Here is a 27,477-nt window from a genome sequence, read left to right on the forward strand (position 1 = left end):
GAAAAGAATTATCTTTCTAACTTCCTTGTATTCAAGTATTATAAATCACCATATGAAAATCTGCATGGTTAATGAAGGATCAGTAGCCCTTTCAAAGTTCACTGGAGAAATGCAGAGTTTTTTTTATTATTATTGGAAGTTTTGGAATTGTTTTTCGGCTCATATATTTTATAAAAAGTATCAAAGTGGTGCTTATGCTAATTTCATTTCGTTTGTGTGCATATTTTTTTCTGATATGCTTGTAATTTGGTTACTTTGACCAATTTTTAAGAATTGTAAGGCTGTACTATTTTTTTTTTCAAAATGATTTGAGAAGACTGAAGAGTAGATTAACAACATTGGTTGTGCTTACTAGGTATGAATGGAAAGTGAGGATTTATAAAGTTGACCTCAAATAGTCATGAGCATGCTAAATGATGATGTTTTGTCTCCTCTTATACATCTTTAGGCTTCATTTGGGACAATTTTCTTACTGTTTTTTTAGCAGTTTTAATATAAAAATTTGTTGAAAAAAAATTTTTGTATCAAAAAGATGTTTTAGAAAACAGTAAGAAAGCTGTTCCAAACGAAGGCTTAAACTAAAAAAATTTGTACAAGAAAACTGCTTCACAAAGCAATAAAAAAACTATCTCAAATGAAGCCTTAGGGTTCATTCGGGACGACTTTTTACTGCTTCTTAATTCAACTTTATAGTATAAAAATAAAAAATTTTGTACTAAAAAACTGTTTTAAGAAGCAACAAGAAAGCCTCCCCAAATAAAACTTTAATCTAGCTCACACAATTAAATATTGTGCTCCTTTTTTAAACATGTATGATAATGTTTCAAACAAGCATGTTTTTTTAAAATATTATTTGAAGCTACCATGCATTTCTTCAGCAATTAAAATTTAACCATCATAGGAAACATCATAAATTTCATCAAGCTTTAAATCCTCTTGTGAGCTAACAAGCATAAATTGTAGATTTTGACTTGTTTGCTAGTTGAGGAGTTTGTGTTAGAATTAATTCAAAAAACTTCTTGATTTTTTTTTTTTTTGCATTGCATTTTTCATTTAATTGCTTTGAGTTTTTAAGGTTGGGGTAATTTCACTTAATGTGATGTGAATTTTTACACTCAAAATAAAATAAAATTAGCATTAGATTTTGCATTTGCTCTACTTTTTCACCTTCCTCATCTTTGTGTCTTTGAATTTTTAATCCTTACTCCTAAGGAATGAGTTAAACTTCCTAGCTATGATGTACATGCACAAATATGATATGATACAGAGGCGAAAAACTTCAATTATTAAAAAAAATAGGACAACGATATGTGTTGGACACAATATTATAATTCTTATATTTTAAAAATAGTACTGATACGTCATAAAAAAATTATATTGATCAAGCACGAATCTCGATGCAAAACCAAGTTGGAAACTTCCAAAATTAAAATTGGGACCATCCGAACTCTGATTTTAGCAAACTTAGAGTCAAACTGAGCGTCTTGGAAATACGAACTCAACAAAACCAAAATCAACTCAATCCGAGCCCAAACAGGTCCAAATCAAGGGTTAGAAGCGCTGATGGAAGGTTCGAACATCAATTTGGATTACCAAACGGTCTCCAAACATAACAAGCTTATAATCGAATCAAGCGGCTCGACGAGACAAATCCAACGAGCACAAGATCACTGAATTCCGATGCCAATAAGATGTTCAAATGTCCATCAAATGGTCCATGATCAAGGGATTCAATATCAGTCGTCCATCCAACCACTCCTCATTTACCCTTGATCTCTCACCTATTTATGGGTCATGCCACTCCATAAATCTATAAATAGACATCTCATTTCTCTTGAAGGGGATCTAAGCAAGAAGAGAAGAAGAGAAGAGAATGAAGAGAAGGAAGAAGCTCCTCCTCGACCACCGCCGGAATTTCACCGGACCACCATCGGAGCTTCATCGGACCACCACATGAGGCCCTCTCCTTCGCGTGGACCATCACCTGAGGCCCTCACCTTCGTCGAACCACCACTTGAGGCCCTCACCTTCGTCGGACCACCACCTGAGGTCCTCACCTTCGCCGGACCACCACCTGAGGCCATCGCCTTCGTTGGACCACCATCTGAGGCCCTCGCCTTCGCCGGACCACCACCTGAGGCCCTCACCTTCGTCGGATCACCACCTAAGGCCTGGAGTTTTGCCAGGCCATTACTTGAAGCCCAAAGTTCTATCGGTCCATCACCTGACGACTGGACTACTATCGTACAATTATTACTTGTAATCTGATCGCCCTTGGAGGCGAGTCAGCCCATTGTAACCACCTCAAGTTCTAGTGGAATCATTTTCAATTGGGCCAGGCCCCGTGGTTTTTCTCCTTTTTCAGGGCTTTTCACGTAAAAATCTTGTATTTTATGTGTGTGAGCTGGATATCCGTACAACGCTAAGAAGTAGTATTCTAACTTTATCGCCGTGTATATTCTAGCCCACAACAAGTATATAAAAATTGAATAAATAGAACATTAAGAATAATATAATTGGTAAATAATAAGTCATTTAACTAAGCATTGTGCTTAAATGATTAATATTTAAATGTCAAGAGTCGAATGTGGATATTATATTTTAGATATTGAGATAATAGACGACAATGTTATCAAGAGTTTGGAATTGATATTGTGCAATGGGTACCGAGTGTCGATGTCAAGACGGTGTCGGCCATTGATGACGATTTAGTATCAATCATCACTGTTGAGATGACATTGGAGAAAGATAACATGTCAAGACGATATAAGGCAAATGATTGTGGGTGTGAAAATTGTTGGCGTTAAGCGTCAATATAAAGATAGTGTTAAACTTCAATGCTGGGATTGTTTTGATCGATATCATTGGTGTGAAAGCCTTCTTTTTCTTTTCTTATATGTTTTGGTCTGATTTGAGTTTACCTTCCAAGTTCGTCCGGACGAAGTGAGGATCGTCCGGAATGAATAGTTGAAACATTGGCAACCAGAGAGCATCATCCCAGGACGATTATAATTATCGTTCGTACGAAGGCAACCCGAGGGCACCGTCCAGAGACGTAAGCAATTTTCGTCTGAATAATTGGAGTCCGAGGGGATCGTCCCGGGACTAACTAGGGATATTGTCCGGACGATCGCATTCTCTAAATATCTGAATTAAGATATTTTGAAGAGAGAGAAAGTGCATAAGAGAGAGAAAACGTGGGATTGAGGAGGAAATTCGCGTTTTGGACATCATCGGTCCGTTTTCGTCCGTCGCTATAGTTGGGAAAGTTGACCGACTCAAGGTAAGGCACATTATGCCTTTCTCAATTTTCAGAAATGTGATCTTTGATGAATTTTATGTTTAAGATTTTGTTTCCGTTAACAAAAAACGGGTATATCCTTGCACCAGTAAAACTTTTACCGCATAACTTTTGGTATGTTATTGAGATTGTAATTTTGCACGTTTTGAGTATTTTATGAAAGTTTTTCACCGGGTATTTTGAATTCTGCAGAGTTTTTATCAAATAGTATATTATCTGTATGTTGAAAAATATTGCTTCAGTACAATGAAAGTCTTGAAATGACGTTTTACACTGTCGTTATACTCTCTGACGATTTTCTGATACGAGTCTGATTTCTCTGAATCTGATATGATTTAATGTTTAATGTGATGTGAATAAAATCATAAGAGAGTTATAAGGGGCCAGAATCCTTTGAGATTCTATCTGTGTCAGGAAAGGGAGGCATAAAGGGTCAGAATCCTTTGAGATTTTGTCTGGGTCCGAGAACATGAAAATGAATTATGATATGATAATTATGTATATCTGATATATTCTGGTGCTGTAAGCACAAAGGGAGGCATAAGGGGCCAGAATTCTTGAGATTCTGTCTGTGTCAGGGATTTGTGATATGATATATGATTTGATATATGACTTGAAATCTGATTTGAATATGTGATTTGATATATGAATTTGAAAAATGTGATTAGTGATTTATACGATTTTGTGATACGAATTTGATTTAGTTCTTCTATATATATTATTTGATTTTCATATGATTATCTGTTCTGTGTGAATATCTGAAGTCTGTTTGTTTATCTGTTCTGTACGAATATCTGCATTCTGTCTGATTATATGATTTTTGTATGATTATCTGAATTTTGTATTGCCATTTGCAAAATTTGTTTATGTGAGTATTTTGATATGGGAGTTTCTGAAGATTTTGATTGGCTAGTATAGTCTTGCTGAGCTGTTAGCTCACTATTGTTATCTTCATAGTTTTCAGGTTCTGGGAAAGGGAATGAGGTTTTAGACTAGCCGTTCAGTCTCTAATATGAGATTATGTATTTTGTACTTTTGATTTTTGTACAGTCATGACTTTTCTGTTCTATTATGTACTTTCTGTTTAGAGCCATGTACTATAATGTATATGCTTATTTTAAAGAATGATAGAAGAAAACTATGGATGAGTTTTCTGTAAAATTTGAAAGTTTGTAGTAGCTCTGCGTTTCTATAGTCCTGTGTATATTGGAAGAAAGTCTGAAAAACAAATTCCTAAGCTAGATCCTGGATTCATCCCTCACGACCCGACGTGATAGGAGTCGTTCCGATCGGGTTGGGTCGTGATAATTGGGTGGTGTTGCGAAACCATATTTTAGACCTACTAGAGCTAAATGAAAATGGGATGGGAAATGAGGTTTTAAGTGTGTGTGATTAATTTAGGATTGTAGAGAGGAAATAAAAATAATAATTTATTTTTAATACATAAGAAATTAAAAGTTCAATAAATTATATTTAATTTTTTTTTTCATAAAATCTCAAAGGAAATCATGTCCAATATTTTTTTTTAAAAAAAAATTGGACAAGTCTTCAGCATATCCAGCACTTATCAGATGTATGTCGGATGTGTGTCGTGTCTAAAACATGTCAGACAATGCATACCTCTTTAAAGAGACATATTAGATCAGTGCATCATAGTTTCTCAATAATTAGCACGATATAATCTTCATTAAATGCATTGATCTCACTCTTATCCGACACTAGTTGAAGTTATAAGAATTATTTGCTTTTCTTTCTATTTCTCTAGAGTATCCAAATATCTTGCTAATCTTTTGCTCATATTTAACCTGATAAATAAGCAACAAGTCAATCTAATAAGTTGATAAATTCTTATATTAAAAAATTATAGTAGCCATTGCATGCTATAATTCAAAAAGACATCTGCTCCTTTAAGTAATGGAGTAACAATATTTCTTAACTAGTGCACATATTTGAAATAATCTCATTAAGTTGCACATAAAATTGTTCATAGCCATCCATTAGCAAATTTATATGTAACTATCAGACATCTGACTTCATCAGTGCCTTCATAAATAACATACATTTCTTCACAAACTTTATTACTAATCTTATATGAAACACTCATAAACTTATTGGGCAAAAAAAGAAAAGATAAAATTTTTGGAATTCAATAGTACCACCTTGTATTTTTCTTATGTCTATTCATCATAAGGAATATCAATATGTTTTAAAATATTCTTCTTTTCTTTTCAAAATAATTAGAGATTTTTAAGTGAAGTTCTTTAATTAGAGCAAAGTAAAAAGTATATATTCTTTTTTTTATTTGCCAAAATTCTTTGTACAAGATAAGTTTCTTTATATTAAATAAAATTTTCAAATATCTCAAATACATTTTTAAAGTCTTATATCACAAGACAGCTTAGATCACAACATCATTCATATCATCACAGAGTATTTCAAATATATAAAAGATACAATAAAAACAATGTGCAAAGAGTAATGAACAAACTAATATATCTTGATTCAGCAAAAACAACTTACGTCCACTCCCCAAGTCCACCACTCAAGATTTTCACTCCTTTCCCCTTTTGCTACTACAAGGAAAAAAGCCTCACTTCTTCACAACTAATAGAGAAATCCTGCCCCTGTGATACTCCAAGAGAGAAATTAACTAGTCCCAACCAGACAAATAGGCACACAAAGTATCATTATTATTTTGAGCTTCGAGATTTCCCACAAAATATGAATAATGTCTCTCAATCAACAAAATTAGCAAACTATGTGGAATGAAAGGTGCATAGAAGATAAATATAACCTCTTTATGCGCTCTGAAATGTTCTCACTCTAGAAACTCTCTCTCTCTCTCTCTCTCTCTCTCTCTCTCTCTCTTAGGGATATAAGTGATTCTCTATGAGTTTTTAACAAAAATCATCTCTTCCTATGTTTAGGGTTTAATACTAACTTATATATTGAGTGCATAGCTTAAAACAAAAGCTTAAATATGCTACAAAAAAGTTATGGTTGAGCATATAGTAAGATCAAGATTCTACAATATGATTAAATCAAACTAAATCAGATTAATTTTCTCATAAATCATGCTCATTAATAAAATTTTAATTGAGGAAATCAGTTGAACAATACGTTGCATATTATAAACTGTGATTAGTTCAATTTTTAAATTATTAAAAATAAGATACATTTAGTTTATCGATCAAATTGATATAATCATACTAATTGTAGAGTACCATGTATATTACACAACATAATTATTTCTATCTTTAAATTATATTAATTTACATAAATTGATCCCATTCTAATTATACTATAATAAGATTAATCATGCACTACTATTTAAATCATATAGTATGATATTATTTTTAATTTATATTAATCACTATATCTCTTAATAAAATTACCCATATTTAATTTAAATTCAATCCTATTATATTATTCAATTAGAGCTTTCTTATTTTTGAGTCCTAAATGATTATAGAGTATGAACTACATTTGTACAAGTGGAATCTCGTGGGGTAAACACCTCCCTTATGATTTTCCATTAGAATTTTAATAGGTAGAGATGAGGATTCCAACATAGTGACCATGGGCCCTCACTTTGCTAGCTCAAGAGTCACCAACCATCATTTATCAACATCTTTATTTAGCTTACTATACCAAATTCCCCAAAAGTGTCATTGCCTTATGGCATAGCTTAATAAGAAAAATATTTTTAAACAACTCTTCTCTTTCCTCTATCATGTTCTAGCCAACACATTTTACAATCACCAGGCCTCCACCTAGCGACCCTTTTATAAGCCTTTGTTATCAAGAAAGCTAGATAAGCATCAATAGCCCCTTAACTAACCACTACACTTATACGTAGCTTCTCCTAACCCTTATAAATTGGTCAATGCACTCATTTTAGGTGGTTAAATAGTCATTACTCAATAGGTACCCATTCTTCCTTGAGCCATCATATCGACGTGTCCATACATGTCAACTTTTTTTTCCATCCATATCATCATATAAGAGGCAACACAAATGCGTCAACAACTTCATCGACTTGTATTCTACAAACTCGTTGCATACATCTTCATGCCCAAATATTTTGTTAGTTTTCTTCTTCCCAAATTTGTCATTTTTAGTAAGATGGTACCATAATCCTAGGAAGCATGACGCCCATTTTGTTGTCATCGAGAAAATGTATTGCCCTTTATAGGATGATATGCTTTGTTGTAGCCTGAGATGATAACTTATCTATTATCCCACTATTATATTGCCCACCATCTTACTATTATGATATCCATCGATGAGTGCCCGTCTCTTAATGCTCATCATCACCTATTGTAGTATTTTCCCACATGCTCCAATTAACTCTAATATAGTGCCATTCCACATTCATGTATATTCGAATCATGCTAGAGCCTTTGACTCTATAGCCACTAGCTTTGGGCCCACCACCTATCACACATCGACTTAAATTTGACAACTCTTCTCTTATTGTTCAAATAGCCATACCTCACCAGGTCGTGGTGACTAGGTCCAACTACCCAGTAATGTGTGGACCCATCAACTCCAAATATAAGAGTCCCCTACTCCAAGCCATTAACTCGTGTATGATTTGGATAAGTTATATACCCTATATTGTTTAAATGTTATCTTTCCTAATACTTGTAATTGTTGCTATCCCATACTCATGCATTACAGATTATTCATTGTAAACTATCTATAATCTTAAGGGTTAATGTGATAACAATTTCTTGCAATAATATATTTTCTATTTGCGTATGTTTGTGATAATAAGTGATAGTAGGATAAAAGATCAAGTATGCAAAGTTAATTGAATGCAATGTTCCTCATCTTGTGTCCCTTTCATCTTTACTACTTCAAGGATGTAATTACAACTTTCTAATATTTATATTTGTGCTTATCATTCCTCTCTAAACATGAATACTTTATCCTTGTAGGGATAACTTTTTAGGACTAAAATTAACTGGATTATGATTTTACTAACAAAATCTCCACCTCTAATCATCTTTTATAAAAGAACATTTAAATGAACAATCTTAGTATATCCGTCACTAGAGAGGAGAGATCTATTAGCATTTAGCTACACATCTCCTATTTATAAATATAACATACCACAGTGGAGTCTAGTTGAGTCATACCATATTGTATATCTCGTCTCATGTTAGCATATTCACCACTAAGACCCATCATCATGGCTTTAAATCTATTTAGGTGGATTTGAAGGCATCTTCTGTCTATGAAGTGTAAATCTTGTCATTTATCTCTTTGTATATGCTATAGCAGGATGATACCTAATATTAAGTCCCTTGTCCCTTATCGAAGTAGTTATCTCATTGGGTTATTCAAAAAACAATATGTCTAATGCCTTCCCTTATAACAATCCCATTTGACCCCTCATTGAAGTTGATGTCAGATAGTTTACTATCATTAAGCAATTCTTTTTTCGTGGACCATAAGCCTCACTTTTTTATGTTACTAGCTAATGCCATTTGTCATGTTTGGTGTTGCCTTCCTTAATATCCCATGTAATGAATCCCAATATATGAATAATCACCATCAATCAAGAGTGTTCATTAAGCTCCTCACTTTGAGTGCAATACTTATAAGGGCCAGTGCTAATGAGAAATTGTCATTATTATCAATATTAACTCCATTTTATGCAATGCATTGGGTATGAAAAATCTTTGAAATGGTCGTGTATATTATTATCTTTCGAGTTTGCAGTTAGGCACACTCTCTACCTTTTGAAATAGTTTGGTCCATTTCATTGGGTTTCAGTCCAAATAAAGAATGTATATGTGAGTTATACTTCATTTGGGTTAGCTTTCTTATTGCTTTCTAAAATAACTTTTTAGTATAAAAATTTCTTGAATTATAAAATTTTGTACTAAAAAGCCATTTTGAAAAGCAATAAAGAAGCTGTCCCAAATGAAGCCTTAGTCTACATTCCATTGATTTTTATACTAGGCCACAAATACCCTTGATTATTTATGTCATTTGAGATGACATGATTCTCTTTTTTTGCCTCCCCATTAGGTGAGTTTTTTTTTTTTTTTTTTTTGAAGTTCAAATAGCTTACACTAGAGGCTCACTTCAAAACCTCAAGGGGTTCTATGTATTCATTGATGATGCACGCTTAGATGATCGAGATTGATACTGAGGCTCGAGAAAAATTTTAATGATACATGATATAAAAAAAGTGGATCACAATTTAAAAATTATATATATTTTTTAAAATAAAAATTTTAAATATTGTTATCCATAATCTAAATGCACACTATTTTTTATTGATTATTTTTCTATCACAAAATTAATTAAATAAGATGACCCAAACAAAATTTTATTTGAGATTTTAAAAAATATTTAAACTTATTTACTTACAAACTTGAACAAATATTATTTGAATAGAACACTAATTATTCATTTATTTAATTGTTTTAAACTATAATATCTCTTAAAAAAAAATCAAAGGCGCTTATTCTACTTGTTTTTCATAAATCATACTAATTTTTTTTCTTACAAAGATATTATGATTAAAATTTAAATTATAATTAGCCTTTAAAATTTTAGAGATATTTTATGATGAGTGATACATAAATTTCAGAATTAATATAAATAATTTAACTCTATTAAATCACGTTTTTGGTCAATACAATATTTCAACCAAAATTCTATTTCCTCTTCATTGTCCGCACCCTTCCCGTCTACCACGCCCAACTTCATCAAGCCCTAGCTCCCCGATCCTTCTGCGGATAGATCCCATCTATCAATTTTCCTAATCGATCGCTCTGGATACCTCCACTGATCGATCTCATCTATTAATTTTCCATATCAATCTATTTCTTTGCCTTCATCATCAATCTAGGTTTTTTTATCACATCAAATTCTCGGGATTCCATTTTTCATCGAATCCGTGGTCAGGCCTTCGGCTTCACAACATTGAATCAAGTTTTTGAGATTGGTGCCGCCGATAGATAAGAGTAATTGGAGATGTATAGCAATTTCAAGGAGCAAGCGATCGAGTACGTGAAGCAGGCGGTACAGGAAGACAATGCTGGGAACTACGTCAGGGCCTTTCCCCTTTACATGAACGCGCTGGAGTACTTCAAGACGCATCTCAAGTACGAGAAGAACCCTAAGATTAAGGAAGCGATCACCCAGAAGTTCACCGACTACCTTCGGCGCGCGGAGGAGATACGTGCCGTGCTTGATGAGGGAGGGCCAGGGCCGGCTTCTAATGGGGATGCGGCGGTTGCCACGAAAGCGAAGACGAAGCCGAAGGATGGAGATGATGGTGGCGATGATCCGGAGCAGACTAAACTCAGAGCGGGACTTAACTCGGCGATCATAAGGGAGAAGCCGAACATCAAGTGGAACGATGTTGCTGGGCTTGAGAGCGCCAAGCAAGCCTTGCAGGAAGCTGTCATATTGCCTGTCAAGTTTCCTCAGTTCTTCACTGGTATGTTCTCTTCTGTTGCTTCTTCTTCTTATTCATCTTTGGATTTGCGCTATCTATGCCAAGTTGCTATTTTATGTAATTGTAATATCTTTGTTTCTTCTCATGGTCCTGTTATATTTTTTAATTTTTACAGTTTTATATGGATTCGCAACTCTGAAGTTATTTTGTGATGAATTGGCAGAAAAATGTTGGTTTTAGTATTTGACAATCAGTATTTCATTGAAGATTTTATTAGTGTTTGAGATCATCGAACTGACCATTTTTTTATTAGAGAGCCTGTCAATCTGCACGGTTGTTGATCAGACTTGAGCAATAAGGCTAGACTTCCTAGCTTTTCCGGCTGAAAATTCAGTTAGCTCATTATAATACTAAGTGGTTAGAGTAAATATTTGTAATATACCAGAGCGAAGTGGATCTATTGAGAATACATCAGTATTAGACTGAACTTGAAGCTTTTTGATTTATCATATTTAAATGATATTGCCACTTATTTAACTCAATACATCAGCAGTATTATAGCTAATTATGGGTTTTTTTCCCCTTTATCATCCTTCCATTACTTTTAACCTCTTTTACGGCATATTTTGTGGCCTGTATAGTTGCACTTTTAAAAAAGAGCTATGCTTTCATCTTTGATTTTTGTGCTTGATGCCATAGCATTTTCTACAGGCAAGAGGAGGCCATGGAGGGCTTTTCTTTTATATGGTCCACCTGGAACAGGAAAGTCATATTTGGCCAAAGCCGTTGCTACGGAGGCTGAATCAACCTTCTTTAGGTTTTTGTCCTTCTTAATTGCGTTGTACTATTTGTATTGAATATTTGATTTGCCCTAATGACATCAACCATACCTGCATTTTCCCTAATGTCTTTCTTTATTTTTACTGATAACCATTTTAGTCAGCATGCAAATAGCTTTGCTTGATCTTATAATTCTATTCATCCTTTCTTTCACAAATTATAACATCGCTGTATTGTTTCTGCATGTGATCAAGTCATGAACTTATTTTCCAACAAATTTAAACCATGCCCCCGTTTTACTCTATGAATATGTTCTACTATTTCGTGTTTGTTTCTCATCTTTATGTCCTTGCATGCTGGCTTATTTTTGAACATGCCCTGCATTTTGAACTTTTTGCTTTTTTGATTCTGTATATCTATTTATTTATAGTTGTCTCCATGCAATAAAATACATGATAAAAAAATGAAGCACAAAAGGAATTCAGTTTTTTGGCAGAGAAGCCTTTTTTATTTCAAAAGAAATTTATGAGTAAAAGAGGTCAAAGAATAGATTTAGGGTTTTTTTGTTGTTATCCTATTTTGAATTTAGTTTAACTAGGACTAGGATGAATACTTATGATGCACTAACACGTACCTGAATGCCTTTATTATTAAAACTTTAGGACATATATCAATATATGCGTGTGTGTGTATGGTTGCGTGTGTGCGTGTGTGTATGGTTGCGCGCGCACGTGTGTATGGTTGCGCGCGCACATGTGTGTGGTTGCACGCGCACGTGTGTGTGGTTGCACGCGCACGTGTGTGTGGTTGCGCACACGTGTGTTGTTGCGCATATGCGTGTGGGTGCATGCATATGGCTGCGCATGTGCGTGTGCGTTTTGTTAAAACACGTTTCATTTTTTATTAAAAATTGAAATTTTTTCTTAATTTTATCTCTTCCGTAGTTCATTCATTCTCATAATTGCTATTTTAGTTAACCCACAAAAAACGTGTTTGATACACATTCTTTATGATTATTACTTTAATTGAGCTGACCACCAAGGTTCAACACATGTTGAATGTGTGTAGTGCCCTATATATGTTGGACACTGTATATTTTGATATTATAAAGTGTCAGTGCTTTATAAAATAATGTTTATTCAGCATTGTTGATGTAGAGATTAGGCAATAAAAATCTGAGTAATTGGAGCGAAGCCAACTACAGTTCAATTTTTTTGCACCAATTAGGATTGATGACTGATCATGTCTATTTATCCACCTCACTTGCGTGGCTTGTGGTCAAAACCTTATACATGTTTTAATTGGAAGAGTCCAACAAGTATGTGCATGTTTAAGATTTTATTTTAAACATTTTAGTGCACTTCAGAAAGTTTAGTTTCATGCAAAACCCTTTTTGTTCTTATTGCCAAGCCATAATCTTTTTTCTGCAATTCATAAAAATAAAAAAAAGACTATTCTTTGGTGTTGATAACGTTGTACTGGTAGTTTGAGGAAACATATATTTAGTGTACTTGACGCCAAAACTTTTTACAGTATATCTTCATCAGATTTGGTTTCAAAATGGATGGGTGAAAGTGAAAAGCTAGTTTCAAATCTTTTTCAAATGTCTCGTGAAAATGCTCCTTCCATCATCTTCATTGATGAAATTGATTCACTGTGTGGCCAGCGTGGAGAAGGCAGTGAAAGTGAAGCATCTCGAAGGATAAAAACAGAACTACTTGTGCAAATGCAGGTATGGTTGATGTCATGCAGATATTTCATTTTCTGATTGTGGGCAACCATTTTTTTCTCATGAAGTCTCAAAGGAATATCAACTTCATAGCTTTCATAGAAACTTTGAATTTGGTAATGCATGGCCTCAGATAAATAATTGTAGTCTTGTTAGGAGCTACCAAGATGGAACTTGGCATCAATTACAAAAGTACAATATTACTAACGACCTAAATTGCCAAGTTTAGCCTCAATTGTACTGTTTAGTGCAAGCCGAGCACATCATATTGTTAACTATCTGTGAACAGTTTGCAATGATTATCTTCTGTTATTGTTTACCTGCATAACACTTTAACAATTTTCATTTATATGATCCCATTGTCAACAGCCCATTAGCCACAACCATTGCATTTGCTTGAGCACCTCAAATGCGTTGTATGCCAAAATCTGATAAATGCAATATATTAAACTGTTGTTACCAATGGTCATAACTGGTACATCAAATTTCAGGAAGAATGCAAGGAAGAGTGGGTACGAGACTGGTTAATGTGGTAGTAGGCAGGGTGCTTACTGGTGTGACTTAGGTGGAAGTTTATGCTAGTGTGTCAGGGTTTTCTAAATCTGAGCAAGATCGGGGATTAATGGGTTGGCTTGGTCCAGATATGGCGGTTGCGAATAGTATTGTAAATCCATTGACCTTAAAAGGTCTAACCTATGTCACAGTGATCATTCACTTTAAGCTTGGGCTACTATTTATGTATACTGCAGCTGGCTCATTAGTTAATCTTGTTTGGCTGCAAGATTTCCCATGATTGAACATTTAGTTGCATTGCATGAATTCTAAAATCTTGGTAAGCGCTTGAATATGAAATTTTTGTAGAATCTCACTTTTTTGTGCATGTGGCTTTGCATGTTGATCATGCATATTCATGATCATTTAGATTCTACAATAGTGGCGAGCGGCTCATGTATGGTTTGGTATTCTTTTTGTTTTGGCTGTTAGTTGTGCTTGAAGTTGCATCTAAGCTGTCAACATTGGCCTTTTTAATAACCTAGAAAGAGTTATTTGGTCTGTAATATTGCACCATTTTGTAGTTAGAGCTGAAATATGCGAACTCCATTTAAGGAGGATTTTTTTTTGGTTAAAAGAATTGTGAAGTTTGTATTTTTATTTTTTTCCGTCCATTTGAAAGTTATAGTGATTATTTGTTTCCGGAGATTTATTTTGATGGATTTTTTTTCTTTGGATCCTTTCAGGTTTATATGCATGTGAACTTTGATTTGAAGCTCATTGGTGTCAAGTTATTACGGTCATTACTTTAAATATCCAAGTAATTTATGTTCTCCCCTATTATGCCCTATGAAAGCTCAACAGAAAAGTGCAGTCACATGAGTTGGCGGTTAAATTTGTACCCTACCTTTGCTATCTGGGCCAGGCAAAAAAAAAAAAAAATCTTGAAGCTGCCTATCCATTAGCAAACCCGCCTGAACATTGATGTGAACTAGGGCATGAAAAATGTGTTGGGGATTCAAGAAAAATGTGTTGGGGATTCAAGAAAAATGTGTTGGGGATTCAAGCTAGAGAGAGAGAGATGAAAGAGAGAGAGAGAGAGAATCACTTGTTTGTAACTTTCATTGTCATGAGATGCTTTTTGACAGACGTATATTCTATATTTATATGAGGATTTGAACAGGGAGAGCACAAGCAAAGTAATAAGAAGAATTTAAGAGGAATCCATTTGGATTATTTCATAATTGGCAAGGTCATTATGAAAGAATCTGACAAAATATGGAAGCCTCTGTCAAGCAAGAGGCATAGGAGAGGTAGGCAACCTGGTTTGATGCATTTCCCATCAACATCCATCCGGCTCTTTCTAAGCAAGATTGAGCGAGTACAAAATTTATCTTCTTAAGTTGTTATGAATCACAAAACTTTTTTCATGATCATCAAATACATCTTTTGCAACCATTAATATTATGGCATACATATTAGATTCATTAAAATAAATTGCTTAGCTTTAATTAACATCATAGATAATTAACACATACTAGATATTTTTAATCTGCATCTTAAACATTCCTCTTACATAGAAAAATGTATTACAAAATACTATTGGAGGATAAAACCCGATCAACTTATTAGACCCAACTTGCTATATTTACCAGAAATAATAGCTATAATAGTATCTGGCGAGCTATAAAGTGTAATGGGATAAACATATCTACTACATAGTTCAAAATATGAGAAACATAACACAATATGCTATTGCTGATCTTTTGAACTGACATGAGTATTAATAATCATAAATATATCTAGCTCTATGTAATAAACAGAAAATTAAAACATGATTTGATAATTGAACAAGTATATGAAACAATTATAAGCAATATGCATTAATTCCTGTTAGTAATGAAATATAATATAATTATCAAGTGTCTAATAATTTAATGCGCTAAACTAGTCAAATGCTAATTTTACTTTTTTTTGGTTTTTATTTTCATTCACATTTTTCATATTCTTAGAAGTATCATATGTCTGTTTAGGTTTTTTGGAATATTTATAAGTCATATAATCATCACTTGTTTGCCTTCATAATCGTCGATAAGGGGCTTGCTCCAACATAGAAGTTATTGAACACCCCATTGAGAATGCTTGGGCTACTCCAACATAGAATTATCGAGAGTTGTGAACCCCTTTTCTCCCATAAATAGAGGCTCATCTCATAAGCATTAAGAATTGAACGCTTGCATGAAACTCCTTACCCTTGATATGATAGCATTGCTTAGTCTTATTAAGTTATTTTTTTACTATAGTAGGTCACGAAATGGCCTTCTCAGCTGAGGGCGTCTTCGATTTTAACTCTAGAGTCTAGAGGCATTGCAAGCTATCTCAAAAACTTTGGAAAAGTGACTGAGGCGAAGGACATGAGTCTAAATCATTTAAGTTTGAATTGTTTAAAGTCAGAGTTAGTCAAAGATGACCATTGGAATGTATCTCTCATAATGACTTTCGGTAGTGGAGCCATTGACATACTAAATCCTTGGTTAATCTACACTTCAAAATAGCTTGGACGTGAAAATTATGAAACATAAACACAAGGCCAATCCATTATAGCTTGGCTGTTGAAGAGGTTAAGTAGCAACATCATTACTTAAAATAGTGAAACCAATCCAGAAAACCTTAGGTTGCAAAAAAGTGCATTAATTTAAATTGATTTATAGTTTTTGGGTATATAGGATGTCCAAAGTTAGTCGAATATAGGTCAAATTGTTGTAGTAGCGGTTTTACAAATCAAGGTATCATCTAAGAAAACCATAAGAAATTTGCTGATGAAATGGTTGCCAGACTTTATTCATGACTCACATGAAGGTACTCGATGCATTAGAAAGTTTAAATGGCATTACCAATCACTTGTAAAAAGACATCTGAGGACTCATTTATGCTATTGATTTTTGTTTGATGTTATCAATTCACAGGTTGATTTTGCTAAAGAATATTGACCTGGTGAGTAAGTTAAGCATATCATCTAAATGCAATTTAGGCAAATAATATTCAGCTCTAATCTTATTGATGGCCCCATCATCAACATAATTATATCAAGTATCATCCTTCTTATTGGTTAGAAGGATAAGGATGGCACAATGGTGAGGCTTAAAGAGACCATTTGCTTTTTTTTTTAAAAGTTCAACATCTTCCGTGATATTTATCTTATAGTGTGGTGATAATGGTGCACTTGAGACTAAGTCATTAATGTTCTTGATGTCTTGCATGGGATGGAGCCCATCAAGTAGCTTTACTTGGGTTAGGTCAGGGAAGTCTGCTAGTAATTTGGCAATAGGAACAACTAAGGGGTGTACCTTAGAGGTAGGTTGCAGTCTTTCCCATTTGATGGGATGGTATGAACGCAACACTTGCCCATCATCTGCTCATATTTCTTTAAGCAATATAAATCCATATTACTCGAACGTAGATTATTGTCCTTGAAATCCTCATTAGGAGTTTTAGTGTGTTGAAGTTTAGGTTTGATATTTTTGAGGGTGAGCGCATGGTGAGAAATTTAGCGAGATGTGTCTTGGTTTATGACAGATGAAGCGAGTAGGGGATCTTGCTTGTTTCTGTTGTGACTATGTGCTTAAGGTGCTAAGGCGTTTTCTTATATGGTGATTGAATTAGCAATGATTGATTTTTCTGGGTGAGTATTGGTTATTGGATCTGTAGGAAGGGAGGCACTAGATGTGGCATATCATAATATGTTGTATAAGATAGATTTGCATAGCATTTGAGTATGCGTTTAATATTTCTCAAATTCCAAAGTGTGATGATAGTCATCATTGAAGGTGGTGGGTATGTATGGATCAAAAGCCATATGAATGTTAGGATGAAGGCCCTAAATGAATTTAGTCATGATTAGAAGGCAATCAGTGACAATGTCTTCAAACATATCTAGATAATTGGTGATACAAAGAGAACCTTATTGAAGCTTATGCAATTTGGCAAAAAATTGTCTATGATATCAAGGAATATATTTTTAACGGAGATACTGGCACATGTCAACCCATGTATTGATAGGTGGTGTGTTGAGCTGTCAATTTATATCCCAAGCTTTGCTAAAGTCATTTGGTACAACCTGCGAGTTCATAGAGAGAAATCAGATCCATTTGCTTCATTCATTTAATACCAATTGCTAGTTTTTTCGATTTGAACAAGCCTGTCGATGAAAGCATTTGGGCCTTGACAACCATTAAATGATGGACAACTTAAATTAATCTTAGAGGTGGGTTTAACAAAGTGACTACTATGATAACCATATTACCAGCTGTGATATGTGTCGTGGTGGTGAGGATAAAATTCCTCATCACGAGTAGTTCAATTGGTACTTGGATCCTCACTTGGATGATTTGGGCGATGGTGGTGCTATTGTGTATAGAGATTGTCTTTGAGATAGGACAACATATGTGTCAGATTGCTGTGAAGGAGGATTTCCATAATGTTCATCGTGGTAGTGAACATGGTTTTTGAGGAGCAAGTCTAGTTGGTGGAGGTGCGTTAGTGTTGGGACTTAGAAAATTAGCACCATTGGAAGTGCCTTGTCACACATTTTATTGACTGTTTGTGTAAGAGAGGCTAAACTTTCTTGTGTAACATTAACCTTAAGGTTATTTTTTTGACTTGTGATGAAGTAACATTGAGGACCTTAGAACTACGACATGAAAATTCAAATTGATATCAGATCCCGTTGACAATATAGGTTAATTAGGTATGCATTATTTGGATAAAATTGAAAACTAAGTTGAACCGATCAATTTGGTTTGTTTAATTTGGTTATTAGTTGTAATTTGATTTTCTTTGATTTTTTTATTATTGGTTTGAATTTTTTGCTTTTATAAAATTGATGAAATAAAAAATGAAATTATACTAATTTTTAAAATATTAAATCAATTAAGCCTATGAACTATAAATGAAAAAGTGATAGAAAGATTAGCATTAATATTATTTATTCCATATGAAAAAAATTACAAGTTTTAATAAAAAAGAATATATGTCCTTAATACATGTTGTTTAGACTAAATATATTTAAATTGAGTAAGAACTCAAAATAGTTCCCAGACTATTGATAAATACCCAATTTAGTCCCCATAATTTTATGGTGCCTTAATCTAGTTATCCGATTATTAGAAAATATCTCAATTTGGTCATAAGACCAAAAGTAACCGTTAAATTTAATACCAACCGTTAAATATGAGGGCATTTCGGGTATTATATTATATGTGAGATTATATTATTATATATATATATTTTATTTATCATATTAAAATAAATATAAAATTTATAATGAAAATTAATATCGTTTATTAATTATTCACTCTTGTTCATTAGTTGGTTAACTTTCATCATGATTTTTTTATTTTATTTTAATATGATAAATAGCAAAAAATATAAAAATAATATAATCTAATATATACTATAATACTCAAAATATTCTCACATTTAACCGTTGTAGTTAATTTTAACTATTATATTTGACCTTGAAATCAAATTGGGATATTTTCTAATATTCAAGGGACTAGATTGAGTTAGAATGAAAGTTTAGGAGTAAATTGGACATTTACTAATAGTCGGGGACTATTTTGAGCTTTTACTTTATGTAAATTTATTGTTAAAATTAACAATATTTTGGTTCATTCAAGATTGAACCAAACTAACTAAATTAAAGTTCAATTAATAATTTAGTTGGTTCAATTTTTTGAATTTAATAATAAAAATTATCTGGTTTAGCTGATTTGTAAACCAAAATATCCAAAGCGATCAAATGCACACTAGTTATATGGGACATTTGTTACTTCACTATTATTAAGGTTAGTTCACATTTGATTTTCGCTTCGTTTAGTTTTGGTTAGGGATGTTATTGCTTATGGATCTAAGTCTCTCTCTCTCTCTCTCTAAGAAAAATTAATTGATTTAGCTAACTCCTAAATGAAATCATCCAAAGCATTCAAATGCACATTGCTAGTCATATGTGACATTTTGTTACTTCACATTTACTAATGTTAATTTATATTTCGTTTGCATGTCATTTAGTTTGTTAGGGATGTAATTGCTTATGGATCAAGTCAATATGTATGTATGTGTGCTTATATACACATGCACGCGCACACTCTTAAGCTATGTGAGGGCTTATGGATATTTGATTATTAAGCTATTAATTCAGGTTCTCTGTTGGTTCTTCTTCCCTCTGTGGTTTAGAATCTTCCTTACAATCCTTTGGGTGGTCCTATCTGGTAAAATGTGGCGTTTCTCTGTGTCTATTGCCCACAGTTTGCCCACAGTTGCCACAGGAATATTCCGCTGTCAGCCTTCAGCTAACTCTTCCCCTCCTCCATAGGAAGTTCTAGGTTGCGCGCACACACACACGTTACTTGAGCTATATGTGGGCTTATGCTATTTGATGATTAAGCTATGAATTAAGTTGCTTTGTTGGTTCTTCTTCCTTGTCTAGTTTAGATCCTTGCTTAAAATCCTGTAAGGTAGTCCTGTTTGGTAAAATAAGGTGTTTTTTTTTCTTTTGCCCACAGTTGCGACAAGGATCTTCCACTATTGTTCTTCTGCTAATTGTTCTCCTCTTCCACGAGAAGTTTTAGGTCTGTTTACATCATTTGGCATCAAAGCTAAGTTCCTACATCCAAGGGTCTAGTTGTCTAGTTTGTGCAAGTTTGTCTCCACCAACCCATCAAGGTGCATGGAATTTCCTCCCTAATTTTGTGCTACAGCACATAGTTTTTTTTTTTTCGAAAGCTGAAAGTTTCACATATCCTATACTAAATATGAAAGCCACGGGCATCTTCCTTAAATTCGCATCTGCCCAATATCCCATGCAAAATTTCGGTCACCACAACCACCACTACCAACACTACCGCTTGGATTTTCATTAGCTTAACATCTTTTACAAACTATAAGTCTGCTAACACCATCTTTACCTTTTTTAGGCTTTCCCTCATCTTTATTTCAATTCCCTTAGTAGTATTATTAGAACTTTTTTCCTAGTTAAGTGGACCCATATGTGACCCAATGAGTTATTTGGTTGACTCCATGCAAGAATGCTAGGTTGACGGTGGTCTCTAAAGCTCAATGCTGAGATTCTTCTTATATACCAAGACTTGAATTGGGATAGCAAGCCTTGAATAGGTGACAATAGCTATTAGGGAAGATACTACCAACAATTGAGTTTTTTGCAGGTTTGGAGGTTCTTGTTACTCTCTTTTGGATGAGAGAGCATGCTGTTAGCGGTTGTGAGGAGCATTCTCATTGCTTGCTTGGTGGAGGAAGGGTATCACAACAACTGACATAAGCCTCTTTGATGCAGGACTAAATAAAATAAGTTATGCAAATAGAGATTTAAGCTAAGAGAACATCAAAGACATCAACATAAATTTCATAAACATTAAGAACAATAAAAAAATTTGAACTATTAGATCATGTGATAGTAAGAAACGAACAAGCAAAGGCTAAATAATAATAAAGGTGAATCGGTTTAGACTAGCTTATATGGGTTGACGCAAGTCCAATATTTAATTAAGGGATTAGTCACTAGAGTTTCTGTTTGCTCAAATTTGAGCAAAACTTGGTGGATTAATCAACACATATGAGATGATGCTACTATGGATGAAATGATAAGACCAATATTTAGTTAGATGAAGACAAGGGGAGGGTTTGATACTTAGCTCATGAATGGGAGGAATGAAGTCCTTGATGAAGTAACGTCTAGTTCCTCCTTTGCTTCCCCTTGAAACCCTTGCTATTTGTTGAATCAATGTCCTTGTTGCATTAGTAGAAGCTAAGTTTCCTTGTAGAGGTAGAATAGTGAGGAGAGAAAAGAAAATTTCAGCTATATGAGGATTTGGAAGTGAAGAGATCACAGTTTTGGGGTTTGGAGGGGTGAACTAGGCCGGCTGCATGGAGAGGAGGGGATGCATTCGCTGATTTTAATGGTTTGGAAAGGGAGAATTCAGCTTGGGAAGTGAAGAGGTGAGAGTTGGCTACTTGGGGAAGAGAAAGGGATGATGTGGTTTGTTTGGAAAGAAAATTAGTTGGCTTGGTAAAGGGAAAAGTTAGCTGGGGAGGTGAAGAGGTGGGGCTGGTTGCTTGGGAAAGAGAGCGCTGATGTGGCTTGCTTGGGAAGGGAAGTAGTTGGCTTGGGAAAGGAAAAAGTTAGCTTGAGAGGTGAAGAGGTGGGGTTGGTTGCTTGGGAAGAGGGAGGGCTGATGTGGCTTGCTTGGGAAGGGAAAAAGTAAAAGTGGTTATGGATCTCCAAAGGTCACAATTAATTGAGATAAATGTTCAATTAATGTGAATTAATCCCATAATTTGGGAAGCCCAAGGGTCACGGGTGTTGGGTAGAAGATGGAGGTGGATGAGAGGAAGGGAGGGAGGTGGTTGCTGGTTGAGGGCAACAGTTTGCTGTAGCTAGGGGGCTGTTTGGGTGGCTAGGGAAGGAGAAAAAAAAAGTTAGAGAAGGAAGATGATACCAACCAAGAGTTCACACGCTGTTGGGTATTTCTTTGCCTTTCTCCAAAGGACTTCACACACAAACTCAATTCACCAATAGAAGAGAAAGTAGGTAAGAAAAAATTTATATCAAAATATTTATCATCCGTACAAGAGAACAATTGGCCATATATATAGGCACAAAAAATATGAAAGGACAAAAGATAAGAAGGCCCTTGGCCAAACAACACAAAAGTTCCCTCAAGTAAGGGTAAAACTGTAATAAAACAAATAACACAACATAAATTTCCTATAACACATGAAAACTAAAAATATAAAGACTCAATCAAGACTGTAGATCTCCGGCCTCTACGATGATAAACCATCCAAGCTCTGATGTTCCCATCACTCTTTGTTGTAAGCTTGAAAGAAGAGGATAGTCTTTGGGGCGAGCTTAGGGATAGTATTGAATCTAGTTCGTGAAAGTCTTGCTAGAGTTGTTAGTAATTAGTTCCTACTTGACTCAAACTAGAATTGGAATCATAATCAAAATTAAACTCTATTTGAATTGAGCCAGCTTGCCTTGAAATGATTTTGATTATGAAACAACTTTAATTTTTTTAGCTTATTTGAAATTAAATCAAATTAAGGGGCTAATTGCGAGGGTGGGACTGCAATTTTGTAATGGACAGGAAAAATCTCCATGAGATTGGGGTTGTGAAATAGTAAAGACTCTGAGGTTGAGAAGATATAAGGTGATTGGACTAGGAAGGCGAGTGATCAAGAATGGTTGAAACATGAAAGTAGAGAGAATGAGAGATGACTCTAGTGTTGGGAGATATTCTAAGAGAGGAGAGAGAAAGTTGCAGGGTGTAGATGGAGCAAAGCAACAAACTAGTCATGTCCTTTGAGAGAAAGGTGAGAGCTGTTGACTGCGAGAGTGATTGAGTGAAAAGAATGCGGTTAGGGATTTATGATGTAAAAATATATTTGTATTCAAATGAAATATTAACTGTTCAAACAAAATTTATATTTCAGTTTTATCTTATAGAAAAAAATAAGGTATGAACTACTAATCACAAAAATTGAATGTAACTTGCTATGTTGTATGTAGGAGTAGGGTTTCATCAAAGCATTGGGTCATGCCAAAATTATTTGACGATATTAATATATATTTTTAGCCTGCTCGAATCATTTTTTTTTGAGGGAGCCAACCATGAATTGAACTCAATTCAGAATTAGGTTCGAGCCAAATGTCTTCGTACATGAATCAACTCCAATATGAACAAGTAGATTCTGATCCAACTCAAATGTTGAGTGATTTTTGGCTAATTTGGAGTTTTGAGTATTATTAATGGTCCTAGGCGACCAAGGATAAGAAGATAAAAGAAGGAAGAAAGGAGATGAATCAATTACCACGGGCAGGGGAAGGCTCCACTTTGAAAGTTGCATTTCATTCATAAAAATTCTTATTCCTTTCTCTAGGAGGGAAATATAGAGGGACTGTCTTCTGGTATATACATATAGCATAGTGTCCAATCTTATTTGCGAGAGTGCAATTTATAATATTTCATAGAAGAATAAAGCACAATTAAAGATGAAATTGTGTCAAATATATTATGGAGCTTATTGTTTAGAATTTTTTAAAATCATCCCAATCATGGCAGTGAGAGTCAAGCTCTTTGTAAGTATAATATATTAGCTGAAATGCAACATGAGTTGATGCTGAGGGCTAGCAATTTTGTTTGAAGCTCACTCGAATTTTCATGGATTTCAAATTAAAATTGATCAGCTTCAACTCAAGATTGTATTGCTTGAAATTAGTTTGATACAATATGAAATTGGCTCAATTCAGGTAAAAATACACATTTATATGTGTTGTCACTTTTATAAACATGCATTAAGTATATGATATTCAAATACAACTTATATTCTTAAGAAATTAGGAAATATTTTAAAATTTAGAGACTCGCCTTGAATCAACTTGAAAATTGACTATGAATCAATCATTTTCTAGCTTGAGTCAAATTTGGCTCAAAGTGAAATCAAAATTTTGATTTAATCCGAGTGCAGCTCACTCGAACTCGACTTGATGCATATCCTATTGATGCTAGATTTGTATCAGGTTTGTAAGGAGAGGCTTGGGGAAAAGGAAGGGAGGAAGAGGGGAACTTGAGAGGAGAGGAAGCGTTCCAAATCAGCGTGATGATAGATGAACCATTAAATAAACATAAATTAATTTAATAAAAGAATTGATACTTGATTCATTTTCCTCCCAAGTGAATTTAGACAATATTCCTCGCAGTTGAAAGAAGAAACTAATAGAATATGGGATCCATTCGGCAACAAGAAAGGGAACTGGAGAATTGCACGGTGATTTAGACTTCCATGAAACAATATGCAACTCCTCATGCTTAATAACCCTCATATAGTGACATGGCTTCAAGCAGTTACATCCCTTACAAAACATTAATGGCCTGCAAATTTAACCTGCTTCATGTGCATAATTGGAGTTGAGATGATTCTGCTAGCAAATTGAACTTCTTTTATATGCTCTCTGCATCAAGTGCTATAACTTGGAAAATAATTGAAAGACTTAACAATACTTGAGAGGACTAAACTTAGGCTTTATTTGGGACAACTTTCTTACTACTTCTTAAAGCAGCTTTCTAGTACAAAATTTTTAATTTTTGTACTAAAAAGTTGCTTCATGAAGCAATAAGAAAGCAGTCCCAAACGAAACCTTAATCTCTGGTGGAATCTACAAACAAGAATGGAATGTGTTTTTTTTATTGGTTGGTATCATCTGCTTAATGCTTGTTTCATAAATAGGTGTCCTGAGCCTTTTGATTTATTACAGGGTGTTGGTAACAATGACCATAAAGTTCTTGTACTTGCTGCTACAAACACACCATATGCTCTGGATCAGGTTCTGTGATTGTCTTTATGAAAGCAAAATGAATAATTTATGAAATTGATTTACATGCCTTTGTTTATGGTAAAACAGGCCATTCGACGTCGTTTTGATAAGCGAATCTACATTCCTCTTCCTGATCTAAAGGCCCGGCAACATATGTTTAAGGTATTGATTGCAGCATGTACTATATGATCTGCTCAATAATGCTCCGCTCTAACGCTCTATCAAAAACTTGACCTTTATTCAAGTGCTGACCTGTTTCCGTTGGTTTCTGTGATTTTGTCACAAGATAAACTACTGAACTAATATAACTCGTTTCTCCTGTTTCCTTATTAGCGTACCATTTTCTCTTGAAAAAGCATTTTTACATAACATCTGATTAAGACTTCGTTTGGGACGGCTTTCTTTCTCCTTCTTAAAGCAATTTTTTAGTACAAAATTATTATTTTTTTCTTCTAGAAAGCTGTTTTAAGAAGCAGTAAGAAAGTCGTTCCAAACGAAGCCTAAATTATTAATATTTTCAGTTTAGTCATTTTATTTTATTTTGTTTTATATAGGTACATCTAGGGGATACTCCTAACAATTTGATGGAAAGTGATTTTGAGAGTTTGGCTCGCAGGACGGAAGGCTTTTCCGGTTCAGATATTTATGTCTGTGTGAGTTTTGCTATCAATGTGTTTGCTTCATAGCCCTTTTTTTAGACGAATGAGCTTGCCAATGGCTTCCTCTTCATGACAGGTAAAGGATGTTCTGTTTGAGCCTGTTCGAAAGACTCAAGATGCAATGTTTTTCATAAAAACTTCTGATGGTATGCTGATGCCATGTGGACCAAAAACTCCAGGATCTGTACAAACCACAATGCAGGAACTTGCTGCAGAAGGCCTTGCTGCCAAGGTGCGCTCTTGTATTTAACACCTGTTTAGAGTCTTTTAAACAATTTTCACTGATTCATCTCTAAGTAATTTATAGGCTTTATCTGGCTTCAAGGAATTGAAAAAGTAAATGGTTAGGGAATTGAATTGAAATTAGTTTTCCCCCACTTATTTGGTCGATTGAAGAGAAATTCAATTTTTAGTTCTATGTTAGGGTTTAGGGTATGTGAGTCATAGTGATAACCTAAGCTGATAAATTTTTCTTCTCGTTCTTCACTAGGATTGGGTAGGAAATTGTCAAATATGAATAATATATTTATTAGATTTTCAAAATAAATTCAATTATCTATTAATTTAATTCAAATCAAATAACTAATATAAATATATTGGAGATTTACATGACTTTTTATTTTGTGCGGACACCGGACGGAAAAAACTGCCCGGTTTTCTCTCTGTCCACAGTGAAAGCGCAACTGCTACAGTAACTGCACTTTCATTGTTAACGGAGAGAAAATCTGACGGTTCTCTCCCGTTCGGTGTCCGCACACAATAATATCTAGATTTACAGACATGTCTCAAAATTCTAATGTATTTATATATCTAATTCTTAAAATATTTATATTTACATATATATAACATTCACAATATTAAATTATTTAATAAATATAATTAATATTAACTTCTTTATAATAAAACGCATTATTTTATGCATATTATGTTATATAATTTAGATACTAAAGTGATATATAAATAAGTTTTAGACTTTAGATGTGTAGAATTTTATGATTTGCTTGCATACTCCCCAACATATATCTACCCATTCCCTTCAATTCCATCAAACCAAACAGTCTTAGTGATTTGTTTTATATACTTAATTTTATGCGGCAGATTCTTCCACCACCTATAGCAAGAGCAGATTTCGATAAGGTGCTTGCGAGACAGCGTCCAACGGTTAGCAAAGCGGATCTTGAGGTTCATGAGAGATTTACAAAGGAGTTTGGAGAGGAAGGTTAAAAAGGTTGGTTGTTCTACTCAGCTCCTTCATGTAATTTGTATATTGTAGTTTGATATTATTCTCATCGTGGAAGAAATGTATAAAGCGTCTCTTGCCCCCATAGGGAATTTTATACAACTTTGTGGTTGCTTGAAGGGCTAGATGCTTACTTGTGACTTGATTAACTTCCACAATCAATAATTTGATCCAAATTTAGTTAATGTCATTGTGCTGCAGAACCTGATTTATGCATCACTCTCTTTTCATTGACTTTATTAATTCTTATTTTTTATTTTTGTACCTGTTGAATACTATTTGTGATATTATTATTATTATTTTTTTTTGCGAAAATTAGTTATTTCTTACAAATTTTAACACTTTTTATGTTGCATAGTGTTGCTAATTATACTTAAGATTCCATTCTTTTGGGGTTACATATGACATTGTCTGAAAGGTGATATCTGAACTTTGTTTAGATTTTATTTGGAACGATTTTC

At 34.0% G+C, this 27,477-nt stretch overlaps 1 protein-coding gene across 1 annotated transcript; it reads left to right on the forward strand.

Moving 5' to 3' along the window:
- The first annotated feature begins 9,962 nt into the window (after positions 1 to 9,962).
- LOC110094043 (protein SUPPRESSOR OF K(+) TRANSPORT GROWTH DEFECT 1-like) lies at positions 9,963 to 27,271 on the forward strand. Its single transcript, XM_020819176.2, has 8 exons — positions 9,963 to 10,766; positions 11,436 to 11,541; positions 13,038 to 13,236; positions 25,058 to 25,126; positions 25,205 to 25,279; positions 25,672 to 25,770; positions 25,853 to 26,008; positions 26,875 to 27,271. Exons 1-8 carry the CDS (start codon positions 10,298 to 10,300, stop codon positions 26,998 to 27,000), a joined length of 1,299 nt encoding a protein of 432 aa, XP_020674835.1. The 5' UTR covers positions 9,963 to 10,297; the 3' UTR covers positions 27,001 to 27,271.
- Positions 27,272 to 27,477: the final 206 nt, after the last annotated feature.

Source organism: Dendrobium catenatum, unplaced genomic scaffold (assembly GCF_001605985.2).
Source record: "Dendrobium catenatum unplaced genomic scaffold, ASM160598v2 fragScaff_scaffold_156, whole genome shotgun sequence".
Lineage (NCBI taxonomy): Eukaryota > Viridiplantae > Streptophyta > Magnoliopsida > Asparagales > Orchidaceae > Dendrobium > Dendrobium catenatum.

Excerpts from the sequence above, each read along its gene's own strand:
- LOC110094043 (XM_020819176.2), top strand. The coding sequence starts at position 10,298 with ATGTATAGCAATTTCAAGGAGCAAGCGATCGAGTACGTGAAGCAGGCG. Across the intron at positions 10,767-11,435 it reads GTTTCCTCAGTTCTTCACTG|GCAAGAGGAGGCCATGGAGG; the intron begins GTATGTTCTCTT and ends CATTTTCTACAG. Across the intron at positions 26,009-26,874 it reads CAGAAGGCCTTGCTGCCAAG|ATTCTTCCACCACCTATAGC; the intron begins GTGCGCTCTTGT and ends TTTATGCGGCAG.